Source organism: Silurus meridionalis, chromosome 5, assembly GCF_014805685.1.
Source record: "Silurus meridionalis isolate SWU-2019-XX chromosome 5, ASM1480568v1, whole genome shotgun sequence".
NCBI classification, from domain to species: domain Eukaryota; kingdom Metazoa; phylum Chordata; class Actinopteri; order Siluriformes; family Siluridae; genus Silurus; species Silurus meridionalis.
The window spans coordinates 19,903,541-19,927,053 of record NC_060888.1 but is presented as its reverse complement, the minus strand read 5'-3'; the positions used below and the strand labels follow the sequence as shown (position 1 = coordinate 19,927,053).

The window sequence follows — 23,513 nt, the reverse complement described above, 5'->3', positions numbered from 1 at the left end:
TTGCTTATTTGCTAAAAGCATAATGGTACTCACCTGTTATATAGCATGCGACTTGTCTGTTGTCAGGAGAGACATCGTTATCTGTAGTTGTCAGAATGACTATAAGGTCCCCAGGCCTGCTGTTCTCAATGATGGACCCACGGTAGACTTCCTCTGTGAACTGAGGTGGATTATCATTTTCATCAGTGATTGTCACTTCCACAAGAGCCGATGAGGAAAGCCTGACACTGCCTCCATGATCAGTGGCCACCACATAGAACCTGTAGAATTGTTTGGATTCACAGTCTGTCTCCTTCATGGTGGTGATCCAGCCAGCTTGTGAGTCAATGTGGAAGATCTTGCTGATATCATCTTTGTCTGGCTCCAGAGTGTATGTCACCTCTCCATTAGCATTTTTATCAGGATCGTTAGCTGTCACCTGGATCACTGTAGTGCCAGCAGACATATTTTCAACCAGTATGGCTTTGTACAGTTCAGCATCAAAGTTGGGCTGGTTGTCATTCACATCCTGAACCTGGATGTTAACAGATACTAGAGAGGCTACTTCTGTGCCATTGTGATTACCCTGAGCAATAACATCAATCTGATACCACTTGGTCCTCTCATAGTCAATATTTTTCTGAACCACAAGGGTTCCACTGTCTTTGTCAAGAGCAAACACTTGCTCACTGTTGCTTTCAACAGTGTTGCCATCTACTAAGCTATATATGAGTGGTGTGTCAGCGTCAGCTTTGACTGTACCGATCTCATAGCCAATAGGGAAGTCCTCAGACAATGAAAATGTGTATAGTGGTTCTGCAAACCTTGGCAATGGGACCTCTGGAGGGACTACTTTAACCTGGACTGGCACTGTGGAGTTGTAAAATGGTATTCCTCCATCTCGAGCTTGGACTTTGAAGTTAAAGATCTTATTTTCCATGCCAATCAGGCTCTCTTTGACACTAACCATACCAGTAAAGGGATTAATCTCAATCACATCCTCGGTCACTTCCTCAGCTTCATCCACTGCGTACGTAACATCTGCATTCTTGCCTTCATCAGCATCATAAGCCATTATCTGAATAACGGGAGAACCTTTATTTATTGTGGACTTAATAGACACCTGGTACTGAGTGGCTTTGAACTGAGGTGCATTGTCATTCTCATCCGTAAGAATAATCTTCACAGTGCAAAAAGCTACTCTTCCCCCACCATCTTTAGCCATGACCTTGATGGCAATAACTCTTTGTGAAGAATTTTCTCTGTCCAAAGGTTGAGAGGTCACAATTTGTCCATCACCATCAATATTGAATTTTTCATCAGCTAGCTTGTTGATTATAGTGTAATCGATGCTGCCATACGGACCATCGTCAGGATCAATAGCAGCCAGGCGGATTACACGTGTTCCTGCTTCGGCGTTCTCAGCCAGTTCGGCTTCATAAACATCCTGGCTGAAGTATGGCCTATGCCTGTTGCTGCTAGTCATGTCAATGTTTACTGGAGCAGTCGTTTGAAATACACCATCTGACACAGCAACAGTAAGATTGTAGAAAGGATGCACATTTCTCTTGCAAACATTGGAAAATGAGATTAGACCTGATGTTTCATTCATAGCAAAGTACCTTTCTTCATTTCCAGAGAGAATTTTATACTGGAGATCGTCCGTGCTGTCAGGATCTGAGGCCTGGATTTTGATCACAACATGTCCACAGGTGGCCGTTTCATCCAGTACGGCTCGATACTGAGACTCACTGAAGTTTGGAGGGTTGTCATTGACATCCATGACATTCACGATAATTTGAGCCTCACTGCTGAGAGGTGGGTGACCATTGTCTGTGACTATGACTTTCAGATGGAATTCTTGTGTCGTCTCATAATCCAAGACCTGTGTCGTTAGCAAAATACCAGTGAATGGATCCATTTTTAAAAATTTGGTTTCATTTTTTTCGGTGTCAACTATTTTATAGGTTAAGTCTTTGTTTTTACCAGAGTCTCTATCAAAAGCTGAGACCTGTATGACAGATGAACCGACTGGAAGACCTTCCAACAATTCTGCTTTGTAAGTTAGCTTCTCAAAAACAGGAGCATTATCATTGATGTCCTCAACATCTATCTGTACTTTGGACTCACTAAAAGCACCAGTTATAGAGTCTGTGGCCCGAACGGTCAATAGGTAATTTGTCTGAGTCTCATAGTCTAAAAAGTCAATGACACTTAGCATGCCTGTTTTAAAGTCAATGTGGAAAAAACGTGTGGCATTTTCTGCTTCTTCAAGATTGTAGATAAGGCGATAGCCCTCTGGGTTTTTCGCTTGCACATGCAAGATATTAGTGAAGGGAGGAACGTTTTCGGGCAGTCGTAAAGGGTAAAACAGACTTTGGAATATCGGATGGGAACGGTTTTGGACTTGGACATATAGCTCTGCTACAGTTGACAGACTAGGCTCTCCATCATCAGAAGCTCTGACAGTAAGCACATACTTGTTCAATGTCTCGTAGTCTAGAGGTCGCTGAAGAGAAACATCTCCAAGATAGGGATCAATCCTGAAGAGATTAAAATGCTCCTCTAGAGTAAATATTATAGATGCATTTTCACCAGCGTCATAATCAGTTGCCAAGACTTGGAAGAGAACATCTCCTGGTTCTGTCTCATCAGATATCATAAGGGTATGAGGAAGGTTCAATATGATCGGTGTGTTGTCATTGATATCATCTACTTGTATTTTGACATAAGTCACATCTATACGTGGTGGATCTCTCATGTCTCGGACCTCCACAGCCACAGCATACTCATTCTGTTCCTCTCGGTCAAAGGCAATGCCAGTTGTCTGAAGTACACCTGAAGATTGCACCACTGAAAATGTATCGGCTGGGTACAGAACTGAGTAGATCAGTGGTTCATTAAGGTAGATGCCCGTGGCTCTGAGTACTGTTAAAGTTTTTACAGATGTTGTGTTTTCAAGTACATTGCCTACATAGATCCTGTCCTCAAACTTTAGACTTGTCCTTTTCATTTCAGTGACATTGACATTTACTAAAGTGGTGTCTTTGTATACACCATCTGAAGCTATAACATTGAGCTCATAATAAGACTGAATGTTAGACCCATTATTCACTGAAAGTTCTCCAGTTGATTCATGTATTTTAAATGTATTATTATGATTGGTAATACTGTACGAAACCAATGAATCTGCATCATGGGCGAATACTTGGGTGACTTTCATGTCTTTAAAAACAGGGGACATGATAAAAGCTGTATAGACAGGTAGTGTGAACTTGGGAGGACAGTCATTAAAATCCAGAACACGAATGGTGACTTTGCACGGTTTGACAGCACTTAAAGAGGGCTCTCCTGAGTCCGAAACTTGAACCGTGAAACTATATTCTGGCATAGTCTCAAAGTCAAGAGCAGATATCAGAGAGATTGTGCCCATGCTTGGATCTATTTTAAATATTTTCTTTGCCTCGGGCTCTTGGATTTGGAAGATCAGCAGAGCATTAGAATCCTTGTCCGCATCTGAGGCCTTGATGACCAGAGGGGTGTTGTTCTCTCCCATTACCATGCTGTTTATAGGTGCAGACTCACTGATCTGTCCATAGTAACTGCCCTGAAGAAAAACAGGGGCATTGTCGTTTTCATCTATGATGTACACATATACTACTGCATCTGATGACACCCCTTCTGTATTTGTGGCTCTAATTTTGAGATGGTAAGAGATGCACTCTTCAAAATTGAGTGCTTTTTGCACAGATAGCAGTCCAGAGTTTAAATTGATGTGGAAAGTTCCATCAGAGTCACCATCTTTTATCCTGTAGTTAACAGCAGAAGGACAGCTAGCTGAGACAGCCAGCACTGGAAAGCCCAAAGCACTTGATTCACTTATTTCACTGAAATACTCATCTTGGCTAAACTTGGGTGCTGTCTGCTCAGACAACATAAGATGGATGTTGACAGGGCAGAGGTCACTGAGTTGGGGAAAGCCCTGGTCAGTGGCCTTCACCAAAAGCTGGTAATGTTTTTGGGAGAGCATGTCTAATGACTTAGCCACACGAATGCTTCCTGTCTCCTGATCGATGTCAAAAGCTCCTTCTGCATTCCCTCCTGGAGAAAATAATTGATTTATCACATTGTTGCTAAAATTAATACAAGCATCATTTCTGAGCATCATTTCTTTTTCCATTTCTGTGTGTCAATGCCAAGTTCTTTCTCACATAGAGATGGAGTTTTTAATCAAAACTCATTTGTGGAGATATTAAGGCAATTGATGAGGTAGTTAATAAATGTTAATGTACACTTAATGAGCACTTCAGTTAAAGTTTTTTTAGAAGCATTTTTAAATTTATAAAGTGCCAATTAATTTCCCTTAGATGTTTGAACAGCTTTAATCAATCACTGTCATCAAAAGCTGACTAAAGATGTGCCTTCAGGTACACACACCATTGCATATGATGTGTATCTGTGCTACTATATATGTATAGAAATATATGTACAATCATTATATTTTACTTACTGGCAAGTTGTAGATTATAGTGTTTGGATATTAATTGCTTTACATGCTTTACCTTTTCTACAGCCATAATATAAACCAAATGTTCTTACCTGAATGAATAGAGTAGACAATCTCTGCATTACTGCCTTTGTCTTTATCCAAAGCTTTGACTCGTAGCACTTCTGTTCCAGTTGGAGCCAAGTTACTGATGCTTCCTTCATAATGGGAGCTCATAAATGTAGGTGTGTAGTCATTACAGTCCTCCACATGCACTACTGCTTTCACGAAGTTCCTCTTTACAGGAATCTCTTGATCACGAACCTGAATAAAAAAATAAGCATGTAGAAAAAAGGGTTTTTTTTGTCTCTGGACTCGTCACAAAAGCTCTTTTGGGGCACCCTTTAAAAGTTATGCAATAGCTAAAATTTCATAAAATTCCAGCATATTTTGTGTATTGTGGTTCAATAAGAATGACTTCTTTACAGACTCTTTGGGAATTTAGTACATCAAGAAAAATATAAAACTGTATATATATTTATATCTGTTTATTTCCTAATCTATATTTGTATATTTGTTAGATTAAATATTTATACTACTATTTTTTCGAATTCTACTGATTTAGAAAGGTCATAGTCCTAGTTCTATCTAAATTAATTGTAATTGCATGTGTAAAATTCTATCACTGAACAGCAAGGTATCTTTTAGAGCTGCCCAAAGTTCTATATAAATAGCAGATTACATTTTATATCTCCATTACAGATGGGCATGCATGAACCTGAGCAGATAATCAAGTACAGCAGGCAGAGGCAAGAGTTTGAATTGTGGGTAGATTCCAAATTATTCATAAAATAATCCTAATAGTTGGTTCTAGCTGGATCTAACAATTTTTTTTGTTTGCACACACCAATCATAAGCCATATTTCCTATGCCTGGGCTCAGACCCAAAACTTGACACTGCCCAAATTCCTAAATTATAATTACTCAATTATCAACTAATAGATCTTAGACAAATGTGCTGTTCGCTTTGTTCTAACATGTTTTCAGACCATTTTACCATAACTAGAAGGCTGTGTGTAGATATGTCTTCATAATCCAGCTCCTCTGTTAGGACAAGAACTCCACTCTTTGGATCCAGGTGAAAATGTTTAAGGCTGTCTGGGTTAAGACTGCTGTGGATGGAGTAAATGATCCTGCTGTTGATGTCTGCATCCTGGGCACTGATCTGTAGGATCTCCTTCCATGGAGCTGTGTCCTCTGGAATGCTCACCTCATATATACTCTTCAGGAACATGGGTCGATGCTCATTCATGTCAAGCACTCGGATGTATGCCTGTGTTTGTTAAAATAGGCAAGGGAATACTTGTAAGATTTTTTTCTAATAATTTCTAACATAATTCATTAATGTATGGGAAGCGTTTTATTAGATTTTGTGTCCTTTTTTTTATTTTACTTAAAGAAAAACACAGGTTTTCTAATGTAAAATTCCCATAGCCCTTTTTATTTCACTTCATCGGACTTTAGATCAAATAATATACAAGGGTTCAAAAAGTGTAAACATCTTCTATGTTTGTTGGCTCTCTGTAGGCCAGCTAGCCAGATAGCCAGTGTTTTATTTGATAGTAATTTCTTCAATATGAGTCAGGATACTATACATTTTTATAAAATTATCTCTTCTTCTGGTTAGGTTTCTCTGCAAATTAAAGAAAAAAAATCTCATGTCTATAAAAAAGTAGACAAATGCACATATGTGATGTTTGAGTAAATTGCTGACAGACTTCCCGTACAGTATCACCATTCCTACTGTATATTATATTTTCATCAAGGTCTAATTATCTGTACAGTTTTACTAAAATGTGTCACATTCCCCCATATTGAAATGTAGCTATCTTTTTTGTCCCACTACTTTTGTGACTACTGCCTGCAGTGACATACGCATCAGTCTGTATAAACACTGGTAAAAATTTATGTGTGTTTGTGTCAGATCAGATTTTTAGCCAGAGGCAATAAAGACTCCCTGTTTTGTGAAGGTGATACTTACAGTGTTCACACTGTCTTCATACTAAATCTACACATGATCTTACCTGAGTTGTTATGGTCTGAAAGCCATCTGTAACGCTGATGGTAAGGTTGTAATTAGATCTTTTGCCAGCATCCAGTTGCCTAGCTATCACGATGCTCCCGGTGTTCCTCTCAATGTAAAAGTCATGATCTTCATCACCACCTAATAGATGAAACCAGATATCTGTTAGTGCCTAAACCTACCAAAGGAGTCAAATGAAGGTCAAGTATCATTATCTCTCAGCGGGGTTCTGTCTGGCCCATGTACTGTAATGTATGGCTGAGTGAAAAGTGCAAAATATTATTACAATAATAGTACATGTGATGGAATGGAATAAATTAAATAAAATATATTCAGTTCAACAAAACCAATTTAATGGTGTGACAGGTGTACTCTTGTATGGAATGGAATGAATTAAATAATACATATTAAGTTCAACAAAACCAATTTAATGGTGTGACAGGTGTACTCTTTGTCCAAAATCAACCTCTTTAATGGACATCCACTCTAGCATAGAAGACCTCAACAATCCTCACTAAAAAGCATATTCCAGCTACATGTATGAACCAGGCTTTCCACTGCTTCTTCATGAATGTCCAACTCAACTCACTATTATTAGATGACATTTAGCACTATCACTTCTGTCATCTACATTATAAAAAAAGATGTCATATAAAACACCCTGAGATTCAAAGTATGCAAAAGAAAAACAATTGATTCATGAAAAAAATATTGGCACACAAGCACTCCGGCCAGTTGTCTTAATCAGTAGGAGTTAACTCATGCCTGCTTTGGCAGATGGTGTTTATAAAAAAAAGCCATCTTATGAAGATCATGGGTCTTATTTTAGAGAGGTTGAAGTATGGGCCTTTCATTTATTTCACACTATTTCATTAACTCTGATTGGATTTCTGTAGCATGCATTCCCTGTTACCTATCCAGTGGCCGTGACAAATTGCATTTAATTCTGAGCTGACTCATTTTGATGGTGGCTTTAAGTGGAATTTTAAAGGAACGAGTGATTTTTTTTAATTGTCTCTGTTTCTAATCAATAAATAGGTCTTCTCCAGGCATGGGCAAATGGTGACACAATGAAAGCACACACTTTATGTAAATTCGAGTAGTGTAGTCCAGTGTTTTTCTATTAAACTGTGGTATATAAATAGAGAAAACAGCAGTTTTTGCTGTTTTGGAAAACAAAATGGTAATATCCTATTCACAGCATGGTCTCACTGTGTAACATTCTACAAATATTACATCAGGATTTTTATAAAATTTCTTATTCAGTAGATCGAATTTTGTGATTTTTTTTTTCATTTATCATAGAACCATTACACAAAAAATACGCATTGTCCCTGGTGTTTTTTTCCCCTGCTGCTGAGTATCTTCCTGACTCTCGTCTTTCTGGCTCAATCTAAGGAGTTGCAGGTGGTTGGAAGCTGATCATACACTGATCTCTGGCATTTAGAGGCCACCAAGGGACTGTGGGCTTTGGCTTGCAAACTTAGAAAATATGGCATAGTTTAGCTCCAGGTTTGGATACTTACAGCTAAACACTCAACTGCATGTGGCCAGTAGCCCTTGCTATAATGCACGTAATACAAAATCCACAAGTGTTTAGGGAACGCACACATTGAGCAGCTGAAATTAATATCATGAGACTATATTATGAGCCTTAAAAATTTGCTTAGCTATTATTTAGATTACAAAATAAAAAAAACTAGAAAACTGCAGCTATGCTCATTTCAAAAACACCAGGTGCAGTTTAAAATAATCCAATACTCTGCAGGGCAGATTCTGATGTTGCCAATGACCAATTTAGCACAGTTCATAAAAATGCTTCATTCACTAACAATATAATAACAATAAATAATATTATTTAATCCTAATGTAGATTTAGAGTTGCTGGGTTTTCAGTTCCTATCTCAGTTTAATCAGAAATCTTCAATAGTTATTGAAGCCAGGTCATGTTTGCAATGGATCTGTGGTGTGTTAGTGGAACACTGGTTCCTAGGTAGAAAAATACCCAGGATGTGGCACCAGTCCATTATAAGCGAATGTGCACACAAACACTTTCACAACTAGTAGGAGATTTAGATCTACCAGGCTGTTTGTGTGAGGTAGAGGAAACGCATACAGACATTAGGGAAAACAATTTCAATTCAACAAATGTGTGATTCACAAAAACTGATTTTACAGTGAAACATGAAACCCATTATAAATGCATGATTATTGTCAGTAATTAGCACTGGTGAAGTGTGTAATGCAAAACACAACAAAAGTACTGTGAATAAGTCTTTTGATTACACCCATATGGTTTGCTCTAATCTTGATCAAGCATTACTCTCTTCTTATTAAAGAACCAAATGCTCCTACATTATTGTCTTTTGTTTTAGCTTCGGCATCTCTGGCAGCTGTCATAGACTCAGGATTGTGTTGACACAAACAGCAGACTGTGTTCTCACCAAGTTGTCTTGTTTGCTTAGTTGATATCAGAGTACTTACCGACAATGTCGAAGCAGAGGAGGCTCTGTGTGATCTCTGTGCTGATGATTCCAACCATTTGACTGACAGCATCAGACTCCATGACAGCGAAGGTAAAGTGGGCCTCGTCAAAAGCAAGAGACTCTGGACTGGGTTCTGGTTGTGGCAGCCATTCAACATCCAAACGTGACTTGGACATTCTTGCAGGACTGCCATGATCTGTGGCTTTTATCTGACACAAGAGATATGGGGTAAGTTGAGTTAGTTGAAGTTACTTTTTATGAATTGTTTCATATATCACATTATATAATATGCAAGTATAATACACTGTGAGTTTTAAGTATTGCATCCGTCTTAACATTAGTATTATTTGTAAATATAATTTACCGTTAGGATGTTGTAGTTTGTTCGTGTAAATGCTCCTTTAGCAGTCACCACCCCTGTGGTGGGGTGGATTGAAAATTTCCCGTCAGTGCTATCTTCCAGGCTATAGGTGATCTGGCTGTTGGACCCCTCATCTTTATCACATGCAATCATCCTGTAGACTTCCTGGGACATTGAATTGTTCTGACATTCAGGTAGTTTAACCTGGAAGAGTTTGTGACTGAACTGAGGGCTATTATCATTCTCATCCAGCACCTGAATGACCACTGTGGCTGTGGAGCGCAGTGGAGGATCTCCATTATCTGATGCAATCACCTATACAAAGAAGAATACATCAGTGATTATGTTAAGGAGAAGTAAGTCTATTTCATATGTGTAATGTACCTGAAATCTACAATCCACTTAGGTTTCATTAGCTTCTAAGTTCATTCTTGAAAGTTATACTCATAGTTGAGTTAATTATGTGTTTAATAGTTAATTATGTGTTTAAAATGGTATCCCAGACATTATTATTGACTTAAGCACTATTTAGGCACTTGTAAAGGATTTGTTTGCATTGGGAGGAGTTTCTCACACATTATTGCTTAGAGCAGGGAATACAAATAAAAAAATGTATAATAATAATAATAAAAATAATAATAATAATAATAATAATAATAATAATAATAATAATAATAATAATAATATGAGGCCAATATGGAATAAATACATTTGTAACGATTAATGACTTTCATAAATTTTATTGAATTAATCACAGTCAGAGAAACAGCCTCTATATTGTTTAGCGTAAGCACAGATGATTACCTGGTCAGCTTATAGTGCATCAAATTAACAAAAACCTGTACTGTTTTATTAATTTGAGAACTCAAATACCAAATAGATTATAAAATAGCTTCTATAACACATGTACATTTTGTTGCCAATACATGCACAGAAAAGAAGTCCAGTATCTCAGAAAAGTGAGTACACCCCTCACATTTCCCTCACATTTCCGCAACCATTTTAGTATATTAGTCAAGGGACAATACTATAGAAATAAAACTTAAAATTATTTTAGATTAGTCAATTTCCAGGTTGTATAGCAGTACAGATTTACAGTCATCCAAAAATAACTCAACATACAGCCATTATTTGTCAAATAGCGTAGTGAGTACACCCTAAGTGATAACAGCTGTATGTCACTTAACCATGCAAAGCCACATGAACCCTCTGAGGATTTGAGAATTAGAATTGTTTCTCTCCACAAAGATGGCCGAGGCTATAAGAAGATCAGTAAAACCTTTAAACTGTGTTAAGGTACACTAGCCAGGTTTTCCAAGACAGGTTCCATTCTGAACAGGCCTCACAAGGGTCGATCAAAGAAGACCTAGTGCTGTGCATCAGGTCAAGATAATAACGGACACATGAGTGCTGCCAGCATTGCTTTAGAAGTTGCAGAAGCAGAAGGTCCACTTGGTCAGTGCTCAAACCATGTGTGTTGTCTTATTTTTAGAAGACACTAAATTGATAATGCTATACAAGCTGCACATTGAAAACTTTAAAATATATCCAAGTTTGATTTCTATAGTCCTTAAGATGATATACTAAAATGGTTGCTGAAATGTGAGGGGTGTACTCACTTTTGTAAGATACTGTACATGCAAAACATAAAATGTAAATCACTAATGTGCCATGCGTGAAGTGCTATTTAAGATTTTAAGATCCTTAACATTAGGGGGGAGCCATATTCTTAAATTTAACCAAAATTATCATAATTCATGTAATGATGAGAACTAGGATTATATAGGTTACAATATAAATGTTATATATATATATATATATATATATATATATATATATATATATATATATATATATATATATATATATATATATATATAAATGTATAAATCTTGTACTAGACTTAAGTTCGAATAATAAAACATTCCCAGCAGAAATACTAATAAAACCTTTGGGTTTAAGTTACCGATTAAGTTGCCAATTCTAAATAAGTACTTAAATCAGTAAAACATACATGAAGCTAAACAATAAGAACAACAAGAGAAATGATGATAATGTGTGACCCAATTAATAATAAATAAATAAAGACAGAACAAATTAGCAGGCAAACTCACCTCAATAATGTGCTCTGCTTTTTGTTCACGGTCTAGGGCTGAGACGGTACTGATCGCACCTAAGCAAACACAGGCAGAAGGGTAAAAAAGCAAACAGAATAATCAATGGCATGGCACTCAGATGGAAGACACACCTGTTTGTAGACCTCAACATTAGGGTCTCACTCTCCCTTCCTGCACTTACGCTTTCAGTGTTTATCTAGCTCTGCTGTTTAAAGTTATAACAGTTGTCAAAAGATAAAACTAAGTTTTTCCCTTGACAATAAAGAAAGTATAACTAATAGAGAGCCACATACAAAGGAGGAGTCTCAACAAATGCCACGGGCTAAACTGGCATGTTTTTTCATGTACGAAATTTAATGAGAACACAGATACACAGTGTTCAATCTTGTTGGCAAAGAAAATTTAATTCACAGTCAACGGTTTATCAGCATTGCAATATGTAAACATCTCAAGCTGTGAGTTCTACAAGAACGAGGAGAAGACACCAGCAGGGAATTTCTGCTTTTACAGCACACAAAACAATCCCTGCTGGGCTTTTGCACTACCCTGTATTTAGGCAGGTGTCACTTTAGAAAGTATGGTTTTAGCATTACTATCCACCTGGACCACAACTTCAACTTCATTGCATGTAGAATTTGGGAAAAGTTCTAAAATTCCCACATAGGAATGCAAGCAAATTCAGATATACAATCAATACACATCAAACATCTCACTAGTTACACTACAACACAATATGTTACTTGAGTCAGTTACAAGATGAGGCTTTAATCACAATCCACCCCAGATTTGTTTTGTCTTTGGCAATTCCACTTATTATTCTTATCCTAAATGAGAAGATTTTGCTACACTAAGCTGTTAAGGCGGTTAGCTTCGTCATGCTGGTCTCTGTGGATATGAGTAATTGGGCCCTGTTCTAACATGAGATATTGATATATCAAGCCCCAGTTGCTTGAAGAAAAAAGGATTTGAGCAAAAGAGTAGTTAAATATCTTGCTATTTTGTGCCATTTTGGTTTAATCTTTACATTAGACATTTATAATTCTCAATCCTTTTAGTCTTGCGTGCAGTGTTTGCCAACTGTCTGACTCTTCCTTTAGTCATTTAAACTTCAAAACTTGACAATGACAGCACTGACTGCTATACAATGCTTCAAAGTACAGTGATGCAGATTGCTTTAAAATTATCAGCCCACAAAAAAACCAGCACCAGCAGTCTGTGATTTGGAGCTTCTCTTCTATGTGCAATAGACTTTTGTAACGTCCTCTTTGCAGGATGGAGTGAGCTGTGCGTGGTCTTGTTTAGCCCGGGGTGGAGCTTGTGGAGCAACAAAAAAATAAGAAGCTGTGAACGGACAAGTACAAGCTTGTGATGTTGGTTAATGTTGCTCTAATTTTCAAGACACACTTCAAAGTCCCGAACTAAGCTCTTGTAATCAAAGGCCAGAGATAAGATGTTTAAGAAGCTTTTCACTCTGCTCCAGGGTCTTGCATTAAGGTTTTCTATAGAATAATAGTTTTACACTATACCTATTTGTTATTAAGTCTATGTTTTTCTTACAGCACACCTTAGTTACACCTAGCTTGTGCCTGAACTTGTTTGAACAATCAGATGCTGTGGGTTATTTTTCTACACAAATAGTTTTTTAAAAAATCTGATAAAATATATTGTCTCCGAACCGGCAACATTGCATCTTCTGCACTACTACTACATCATTGCATATCTGTAAAATGTCTTCTAAGGGATAAAAAAAAAAATCATCTAGTACCTGTCTTTGAACTGATGTCAAAATATGTTCGCTGAGAATCCGGAATTTGGAATGTTATCTTCCCCTCAGATGACTTGTCTACATCTGTAGCAGTCACTTTCAACACAAATTTGTCTTTGGACAAATTTTCTTGAATTGAAGCAAAGTAGATAGGTTGGGACAGCTCAGGAGGATTGTCATTGATATCCAAAACTTCAATGTAGACTTCAGTCCAGGCCGTCAGGGGAACAGTGCCCAGATCAGTGGCATACACAGTCAACCAGTAGTGTGTTACAGCCTCCCTGTCCACTGTGTCTGCCAATGTTATTACTCCTGCAACAGAATTGTATTGTTTCAATTACTGAATTGTGTTTAATTACAAACAATTTATGTAGTGTCATGTTCTCTGTAAAACCTCTGATCATTATTGAACCATTGTTTTTGCCTCCTATTATCAGGTTTTAATCAAAATAACTTTCTTTCGGCTTCGCCTATTAGGCGTGGCCACAGCGGATTATCCGCATGTTTGATTTGGCACGTTTTTACGCTGGATGCCCTTTCTAACGCAACCCTCCCCATTTATCCGGGCTTGGGACCGGCACTAAGGCTTGTGCAACCCTAATGGCTGGGGTTGGTTCCCTGACCGGGGATCGAACCCGGCCCGCAGCGGTGAGAGCACCGCATCCTAAGCACTAGACCACCAGGGGACCTTCAGGTTTTAATCAAAATAATTTGTTTTAATCTGATTAGTTAGTATGTTAATTATTCATTTTCTGTACTGACAATAATGTTGTCTCATTCAAATCACAAGGTTTTTTAAATAGGCTCATTTTAATACATTATTGTCTCCATAATAACAGCTAACTGAAAAACCTACAATCATTGATATGGTAAAGCTTGGTTGTGTTTTTATTTAACATTAAACAGTAATGTGAATAGAGTGTCTAGGGAAGTCTTCAGGACAGACAACTTGTTGCTTTGCAAATTTCTCAGGAACACAGCTAACAGGAACTGACTTGTCTTGTGGACATTCCACAATATAATAAACAATACATCGTTAAAATATGCAACATTAATTTATCAACTGAATAACTGTAATCATTGGCAAATTCCATTAATATAAAAGAAATACAATAAAATATATCAGCTGAGTGTAGATCATAAAGAATGAAGCATTATGCCTTGATCTAGTGTACCTGTTTCTTCGTCAATGATAAAGACTCCAAGTCCTGTTCCGTCCTGAATGTGATATCTAATGACTCCATCTTTGCCCAGATCTTTATCCACTGCTGTCACAGTCAGGACTGAAGTACCTATTATGGCATCCTCCATAACTGTAGCATTGTGTACAAATGATCTAAAAACTGGGTTGTTCAGGTTTTCATTGACATCCAGCACTTCAACTTCGATGAAACATGAGGAGGACAAGGACCTGGGTTTTCCATGGTCCACAGCGCGAACTGTTAGATTATAAAACTGTTTTTTCTCAAAGTCCAGTTCTTTCTCAAGCGTGAGTAAGCCTGAGGATATGTCCAAAACAAAGGTGCCCCCTTCGCTGTTCTTCAGATTATAGCTTACAGTGCCTCCACTGCCCAAATCTAAGTCATAGCTTTCAACCCATAAAAGCACTGTGCCTGGAGGGGCATCTTCAGGAACTTTAATCCTGTAAACTTTAGGTATAAACACAGGAGGATTATCATTGATATCTTCAAGGACAACCACTAAATCTGCTATTGAGATAAGCTGAGGGTCCTCTTTGGCTTCATCCCTAGCTTCAATCTTTAAGTCATATCTAGGCATGGACTCTCTGTCCAAATTTCCTTTTACACTCACGTCCCCAGAGATTTCATCAACTGCGAAAAAGTTGGTAAATGTTAACAAGGAATATTTGACCACTCCATTGGCATCTTGGTCAGGATCCTCTGCATGCACTTTAAAAATGCTTTTCTCAATCTCTGTGTTTTCAGGGATGCTCACAACATATCTTGGTTGAGAAAATTGAGGTGGGTTATCATTTACATCCAGGACATTGACGGCAAGCAATTTCCAGGCTGATATTTGCGGAGTACCTAAGTCATATGCGGTTATGTTCAAAATGTAGAATTGTTTTGTTTCTCTGTCTAATGGACAGATGATTTTCAGTTCTCCTGTGTTCATGTCAATTCTGAAACATCCATTTTCATTCCCACTGGAAATTGCATAAACAAGTCTGCCATTAAAGCCACTGTCATTATCAGTGGCCTTAAAGTCTACTATAGACACATTTAAAGCCAAGTCTTCTCTGACATCAATGGAGCTTGGAATGCCAGGAGCAAACTTTGGAGAGTGATGATTGATTATATGGACATCAGAGAAGGTCTCTTCCTCTTGGGCCGTAAGGACAGGCTTGATTGTTTCAATGAGCTTCTCGGTTAGCTGCCTGGACACACCAGTTTCCTGACAGTGCCTTGTAACTTCCTTTCCTTTGCCTGTTATGTGTATGGTGACAGTAGTGGACTCAGTGCTATATTTTCCATCAGTTGCTATTATGTCTAGGGCAAATGGAGGACGATTTGTCACTAGAATCTCACTAGGGATAGGCTGAGCGAGCGTGATGTTGCCAGAAACAGCATCAATTGCAAAAAGGTTTTCCTCGTTTCCTGATTGAATTCTGTAATGAATTTGGTCTAGCTCATCATTGTCAATGGCAAAAATGTCAACAATGCTTTTTCCAACTTTTAAATCTTGTGGTATGGAGACATTACATGCCACTTTTTCAAAAAGCGGTTGGTTGTCATTGACGTTTATCATGGTAATGGTCACAGCACACTCGCTGACACGACTAAAGGGACTTCCACTGTCAGAAGCCCAGATCCTGAGATGGAACCACCTTTTCATTAACTCATAGTCAAGCTCTTCAGAGGTAGAAATGACACCTGTTAATGGATCTATGACAAATGGTAGTGGAGCTGTGTTTGCAATTGCGTAGGTGACAAAACCATTTTTGTCCCTGTCCAGGTCGAAAGCAGTGAGGCTTAAGACACTAGTTCCTATTGGAACACTTTCTTGCACAGTGGCCTGGTAAGAGGCTGAGGTAAATGTGGGAGCATTGTCATTCTCATCGATTACGTCAACTATGACATGAGCTTCAGTTTCACCAGGACTGACTGTGACATCAAACTCATAATGATTTTTCTTTTCAAAGTCAAGATGCTCAGAAGTGACAATTACACCAGTTTTGGGATTAATTTTGAATTTGTGGCTGTCTGGGCTGTTTTTGATACGGTAGGTGACATTTGCTAAAGGTGCCTGGACGGACACTTTAAGTACATGCGTTTTTGGTGGGGAGAATTCACTAACGGTCACTTGATATGTTCTCTGCTCAAATGTCAGTGAGGTAATTTGGGGGGAAGGAATATGAATTTGCTTAATTGGTGTTAGCAAAGGAGGATTACTTCTGTCTTTTGCCTGAAGGGATAAATTTAATCCGAGTGTGTTTTCTGCCCAGTTAATCCATTTTATTGAGACCACTTGAAAATCATTACCCTGGAAGGCAAATGGAATAATCTCAAAATCCTTCTCTGAATCTCCTGCAACTATATTCAGAGAAGCATCTCGTGCCTTCACATGGGGCTCTAGTTTGACATTCACACATATACTTTCAGCATCCGCTTGAGGAGCCTCTGAAGTGAGCGGGGCGATAAGAGTAAAATTGTCAAAGACCTTTTCAACATTCACGACCACTGTCGCAACATTTCCAAACTTCTGGACGCCAGAGATTTTCTTTGTCCTGTCCTCAGCCAAAATTGTAAGATCATACTTGTCTCTCAGACTGGCATTCAGCCTTTTAACCAGAGTGACAGTCCCCGTGAAAGGATCCACAGCAAATGGATGTGATCTTGTGGTGAAGGAGTAATAAAACTCAGCATTGCTACCAATATCAGCATCTGTTGCACTTACTCTCACCACGCTCGACTTCACTGGAGTGTCCTCTCTGATCACCACATTGTAAGAAGCAGGGTAGAAAAGAGGTTTTAGGTCATTTCTATCCAGGACTTGGATCAGTACTTTTGTTAAGGATTGGTACTCATAGGTGCTTTCTGTAGCTTCAACAGTCAGAGTGTAGGCATCTCGTACTTCTCGGTTGAGCATTACAGGAGAGAGAGAACTGCTGCTGCCAGTGGCTATTCTCAAAAAGCTGAAATCTCCTACGGTTAGCTCCTCTGCTTTGAAAAGGCCATCTTCATCGCCAGCGACAATTCTGTACTTGATGTTCCATAACGGATCAGAAACTAGAATGCCCATTCGTACTGGGCTCTCCACATAGGTCCGGGGGGCAGAGTTCTCATTAATGCTGGCATTATATAAGTGATGGGTGAACCTCAGAGGAGAGTTGTCCTTTATAAGGCCCCCCTGACCTCTGGATATGTGCAGTAGGACTGCTAGAAGGCTGAGCAATTTAGCCCTGTCTTTCAAGGCCATTCTTAGTGGCTCCACATTGACCCTCACACCTAAAAAAGACAAGAAAAGTGAATGTGAATTTGTATGTGCGCACGCACATGTGTGTGTGTGTGTGTGTGTGTGTGTGTGTGTGTGTGTGTGTGTGTGTATGTGTGTCTGAGATGCATGAGTTTGTGGTCAGGGTCACAAATGCTTATAGACTTGATATTAGATTGCTATTAGGTATAAATGCACTCGTGAAATAATCATTAAATTCATATTCAATATTAAATAATTATCTTACAGCACATGTACCACACACACACACACACACACACACACACAAACACACACAAACACCAAGTGAAAGCCACAGGCAGGTATTCACACTCCTGTTCTAACATGCCTTGACAAACGCAACATTTTATTGTGTGAGTGTTAAGCAGGTCTGCTCTCTTTCGTTCACTGTGTCCTTCAAAAGTATGTGCACATATTGTTTCGTAGGGATCTTCCTCGTACAACCAACAAAACCCCCAATAATAATTTTTAAATCCTTACTATTATTAATTCACACTATTATTTTCTCTCCATTTTTCTTTTTTTAATGATAGAAAGTATGTCAAACAATACACTTTACTCAACCTATATCCTACATCATCTTTGTTTTCAACTCGGATTGAAAATACATTTCAAGCTGAATATGTTCTTGTTAACTCAAGTGTTTTCTCCTTACTTCTGCCTGTATAATTGGAATATAAACTGTGGGTTGTAATTGCGAAACTGTGAACCCCCCGGGGCAAATTCAGGTTAGAAAAGTGGGAGAGCGAGTGAGTAAGCAACCGAACATATCTGTTAGTAACAGGATGTGTCGTGTTCTTGCACCAAGTCACAGTCTACAGTATCAGATACCTGTAGCTGCATGCTCAGACCAGCTTTTAAACCCACAGATCGAGTTTCACTATGGATGCAGATATTAAAAAAATAAAAGAAATAAAAAAAAATCAGAGTGATCAAGGCTCTGCTCATTCACCTTAATACAATGTGAAGCTTTTCTGTGTAAAAGGAATAAGGCTGAGCCTCAAAATACATTTTTACATTTAAAATAATGTCGGACACACTAAAGGATAATCTATAAATGTTTATGCAGAATATATTTGTATATATTTCTTATTATTATTATTATCATATTGAAAAAGATCATAATATGGTGATCATTCAAGGCATTTTTTACTAGTATTAGTGCTTAATATTGTTACTTAATAATTGTATCCATTGCCATTGTTAATTTTTTTTTTGCTAAATCCATATCTTCATGTTATAAAAAAAGATAATTTAAAAAATGTATGTCCTTTAAACACACCTACATATGTGTATAGATTGTGTATATGCGCAAATCTTGCTAAGAACCGTAATTTTGTACTAGCACTAGTGGTATCTATGAAACTCTGGGATAATAGGCAGTAGTTGTGCCTTCATAATATGTATAATATTTTAATGTTTGTGGTTTGAAGTGTATATTATATGCATAATAAATATTATAGGTCTCACAGGTTATATTATGCTAATTCTCCAAGAGAAACAGAAGGCCATGTGGTTTCAGCTGAGACCTTCTACTACCTTCTTGCTCATCATTTTCATGAATTTTCAACCTGACAGATTGTGATAATAAATCATAAAAAGAAGGTAGCAAAAAGCAAAATTACAAGCTTTTACCTAGTATTAGCAATATAAATAGTGACTTGATTGGCACCTTCCTCCACAGCCAGTTCCAAAAATATGACCCAAGTTATCAGGAACAGGCCACAGAAAGGATTCTTACAGCAATCGGTTTGATCAGGAAAAAGGTAGTCAATGATTTTACTTAGAAATGACACCATATTTAGTGTTTCATACAAAATATTTATAAATTAAATAAATACGAGAGATATTGGATTTCATTCAGTTTTTTGTGAATGAGGTGTTACGAAAACAATCAAATGCTACTTCAACACTACGAATCACTTTTACGAATTACATGCGATACAGAAGTGCACTGTGTTAAACCCTTTTAAGTATTTGGTTAACTCAGGAGCTGTTAACTCAGGAGCTGACTTTTTTTGTGTGTCTATACTTGTTTAAATAAACAATGTATCTGGACTGGAAGGGGAGAAAAGTGAGACGTTGACATCTATTGCAATGCTGCTATCTGCAATGTGCATCTCAGGTCAGCTCAACCCTGCATATAGATCAGTTTGCAGTGATAGAGTGATCACTATCATGGTAAATTCTTTTAAAACAACGTTTTTTGCACATAATACGTAACCAAAATTGCGTTATGGAACAATACGTAAAAAGAAATGCTGCTATTTTACGGATTTACGGTTACGTATAATTTGTATGACTCCATTTAAAAACTTCCAAAATTCAAAAATTTCACAATCTACATCCTACACACCAATTGTTGAAAATAAAACTGCTTTGCTAAGTTTCTCTTGACCACCCATGGACAAGATAAATTATTTCATTACTGTTTTAAGCTTAGAGTCAAACCTAAAATCAGTCAAACCTAAGTAAATATAAACGCGGTCAAAAATCACTTGGATCACACACACCGACTGTGACAGTAGACATACCTGAGGTCCTGAATGGAAGCTCCTCATGGAATCTTTCCTGCAACTCCCTACAGCTTTGGTAATTTCAGATTCCGGTGTGGTGTTATAAGTTGTTGTCTTTTTTCCATAATGTAGTTTAAAACAAAGTAGAAAGAATCCCAACTATTCCAACAGTTGGGTTCCTCTCTCCGGCTGGTCTGTTTTTGCACAAAGCAAAAGTGGTATAGAGCGTCGTTCTACTGAGACACCTTCTTCCCTCAGGACGTTCATCCCTCCCCAATCTGTCCCTCCCTTTACCCCACACCCTCCTCCACTCTTCAACACCCAGGCAGACACCCAGGCACATGTCTGTCTTTTTCACTGTTTCTTTCTATCTCTCTGTACCTCCCTACATTTGGGCTTTGGGCCATGGGTGGATGTGTGTGTGTGACGCAAAACCTTTTTTAGGACAGAACCGTGCGGGTAGTAAGGATTAAGCTCTTGGGGTTTTTATTGCTTTAAAGCAAACCTTTAAAAAGTTTACTCCTTGTCTTCAAGATTATAATCAGAGACCTTAAATTTCCATAAACGCAAGAGACTGTGTAATTAGATCCAACAGAAGCTTCAGGGTTTTGAATGAATGTTTACATCTTTTTAAACTGATAAGTCTTTTTATTTGCATCGAATATCAATACAGAATTGTCTAAAAATGCATTTTTAAAAAAGACAAATTTTTTAACTGGTACTAGAAAGTGGACTGGTTTTGGGGTCGTTTGCTACCACTTACACCCTACAGCTAAATATCTTCATTTAATTGTTATGTAAACAAAGTCGTCTACTCCTGGTTTGATTAGTTGCCGATTGAGGTGTATGAGACCTGGGAAGGTTCTAAGAGATAAAGCAAACCTGCAGGTTTACCAAATCTCAAGTCACAATGGTCCATGGAGAATGATCTGTTGATGGGATCTGTTTTACCTTTACCTTCATTCCCAGACATTTTAATCTGGAAAATCAAGTCAACGCCAGAGCCTTGCTATCGGGTGGTCTAGGTTTTAAGAACCATTTGTCTATTTAAACTCAGATGATATAATTATGAGCCAGGTACAATGATAAATTCAGTAGAAATGAAACCAAATATGAATGCATTATTTGGAATGAACAAATATGTTCAGATGAAGTAATAATGATACGCATTTGGTTGAGAGAGGATTAGGATCTCACTGGATGTAAACCAGAGTTTTTTACTATTCATTCTTAGTCAGATTTGAAAATTCTGGCATGTTCATTACCGTGAATTCATTCATCCCTGGACTGGAAAAATATTTAACTTTATTATAAAATATTGTTTATAATAAAAAATATAATACATGCAAAGCAAGATATAAATAATTATGAACACAGATACCTAAGCCTTGCGAGTAATAGGTTCTAATGCAATCAAATATAAATAAAGAAATAAAAATAACACCTTTGCTTTGGGCTATGCTCTCTTTTGAGTTTCAGTCTGAATACAGATATAGATATGGATATTTAAAGCACAAAACAGAGTGGATCCTTGGGGTGGAAGTGAAAATGGTTGAGCACATGGACCCAGCAAGCAACCACGCATGGCCCACAAATAAGACTCAACAGAAGGTGGGCATCAGGCCACTGGCAGCAGGTGGACGTAGCAAAAGTGCACTTTGAAGACAGAGTGAAAAATGTGCATCCCTTAGGGCATGCTAGCAAAATTTTGAGAATGAGAGAGAAAGACACTTGCATAGTTTATGCAATGCTTTTGAATGAAATAAATATTTGGAGTGGATCAGTGCCTTTTGGTTTTTTTGGTGCATGTGCAGTACAAAACCAGTGCTGCAGTATCTTAGCTCTGCCTCATATTGTTTTGATCTCCTAAAGCATCACCTTGTTTGTTCAAAGCCTCCAATGTTGATTGAAGCCATGAATCATAAACCCACTATTTAGACAAGAAGTCATTTTTAATAAACCTTATAACTGAGAGGCCTATTGTTAGCTATCAAAAGAAGCCATTCTCTGGATTAAAAAGAAAATTTTGACTGTTTGAATGATTCGTTCTCTGCCTGATGTCTTGACATGTCTTCCCACAAATAATGCCTTTTCACTTCTAAGAAGTATCTCATGAATTAGATTTGTCAAATAAGTAGGTTAATGCTATTCATTTATCATCAGGTGAATATAATACTGTATTTGTTCTTTTTGTTCATAAAGGATCATCTCCTAGATTATCATGATTAATGAGCATATAAAAAAACACAACAGTTGCATACAAAAGAAGAACCGCTTTGATTGAGAATAGTGGGTATAATAACTTTTTGACACAAACAGGCATTAAATATCTAAAGCAAGGCTTATTATTTAAATATGAATAATATTATTCTGGCTATTCATTGAAGCCAAGTTTTTTATGCAAATCAACTTTTTACTCACTCTGTCTGGGAGCGACTGGAAGGACCCAAAATGCAGGACGCAGGCAGAAGTAAACAGTGTATAATGAGAATGTTAAAAAACAAAGGGAATAAATGTCGCCTGTCCGAAAACTTACAGACACTGGCGCAGGAGCGAAATGGGCAGGGTAAACCAAGTCTAAAAATATAATTCATTAAACAGAGGCTGGCGAACAGGGCAATACGGGGCAATACAGGGTATTAGCACAAACAAAAACTTTTGTGTCCTGAAATACCGGGTGGTGCGAGAAAACCTTCAAGATGGGGAACATGCAAACCTGGAAGAACCTGACACACACACCACATTCAAATCTACATTATTTATAGTCCTATTCAGGAATGAATAAAACCTATTCAATTCAAGTAATCAGAAGTAGTCAGACGTAGCTAATTAACTATGAAAAGAGTATGACATATTTTTAAAATAATGGGTTGCGATTTCCATTAAGGTAACAAAAACTTTACAGACCCACTTGCAATGCTTCATGGCCATCAATTTGAGAAACAACGAAGCCCATCAGATTAAAAAAAAAAAAAAGAAAACACCATGATAAGTGCATGCTGCATATTATGCAGGGAGATCATTCTGTAGAATAATCTCTTTATTTTTTAGTCAATAATATAAATAAACAATACATTTTAGTTATACATGTTGAAGGCATTCAGGTGTCAGAGTGATGATGTAACTGATGGTCACAGCTGTCTGCACCAAAATAAACAGTGTCCAGCAATCAGTGACCACATGGCTGCTATAGGCAAGTCATTCCCACTCCCCTGACAGTTAAACACTTACTAGTGTTTTTGAA

At 37.7% G+C, this 23,513-nt stretch overlaps 1 protein-coding gene across 1 annotated transcript in view; it reads right to left on the bottom strand.

The window, feature by feature from the left end:
* The window catches only part of fat2 (FAT atypical cadherin 2), a 37,623-nt gene extending 17,132 nt beyond the window's left edge, over positions 1–20,491 (bottom strand). The window contains exons 1-10 of the mRNA XM_046849354.1: positions 20,288–20,491; positions 14,453–17,746; positions 13,278–13,589; positions 11,510–11,568; positions 9,399–9,710; positions 9,033–9,243; positions 6,550–6,689; positions 5,523–5,798; positions 4,579–4,789; positions 34–4,080 (exon numbers count right to left, since the gene is read on the bottom strand). Of these exons, the coding sequence (XP_046705310.1) occupies positions 34–4,080; positions 4,579–4,789; positions 5,523–5,798; positions 6,550–6,689; positions 9,033–9,243; positions 9,399–9,710; positions 11,510–11,568; positions 13,278–13,589; positions 14,453–17,717 (8,833 nt within the window). The 5' untranslated portion in view covers positions 17,718–17,746; positions 20,288–20,491. The remainder of the gene's footprint in view (positions 1–33; positions 4,081–4,578; positions 4,790–5,522; positions 5,799–6,549; positions 6,690–9,032; positions 9,244–9,398; positions 9,711–11,509; positions 11,569–13,277; positions 13,590–14,452; positions 17,747–20,287) is intronic.
* Positions 20,492–23,513: the final 3,022 nt, after the last annotated feature.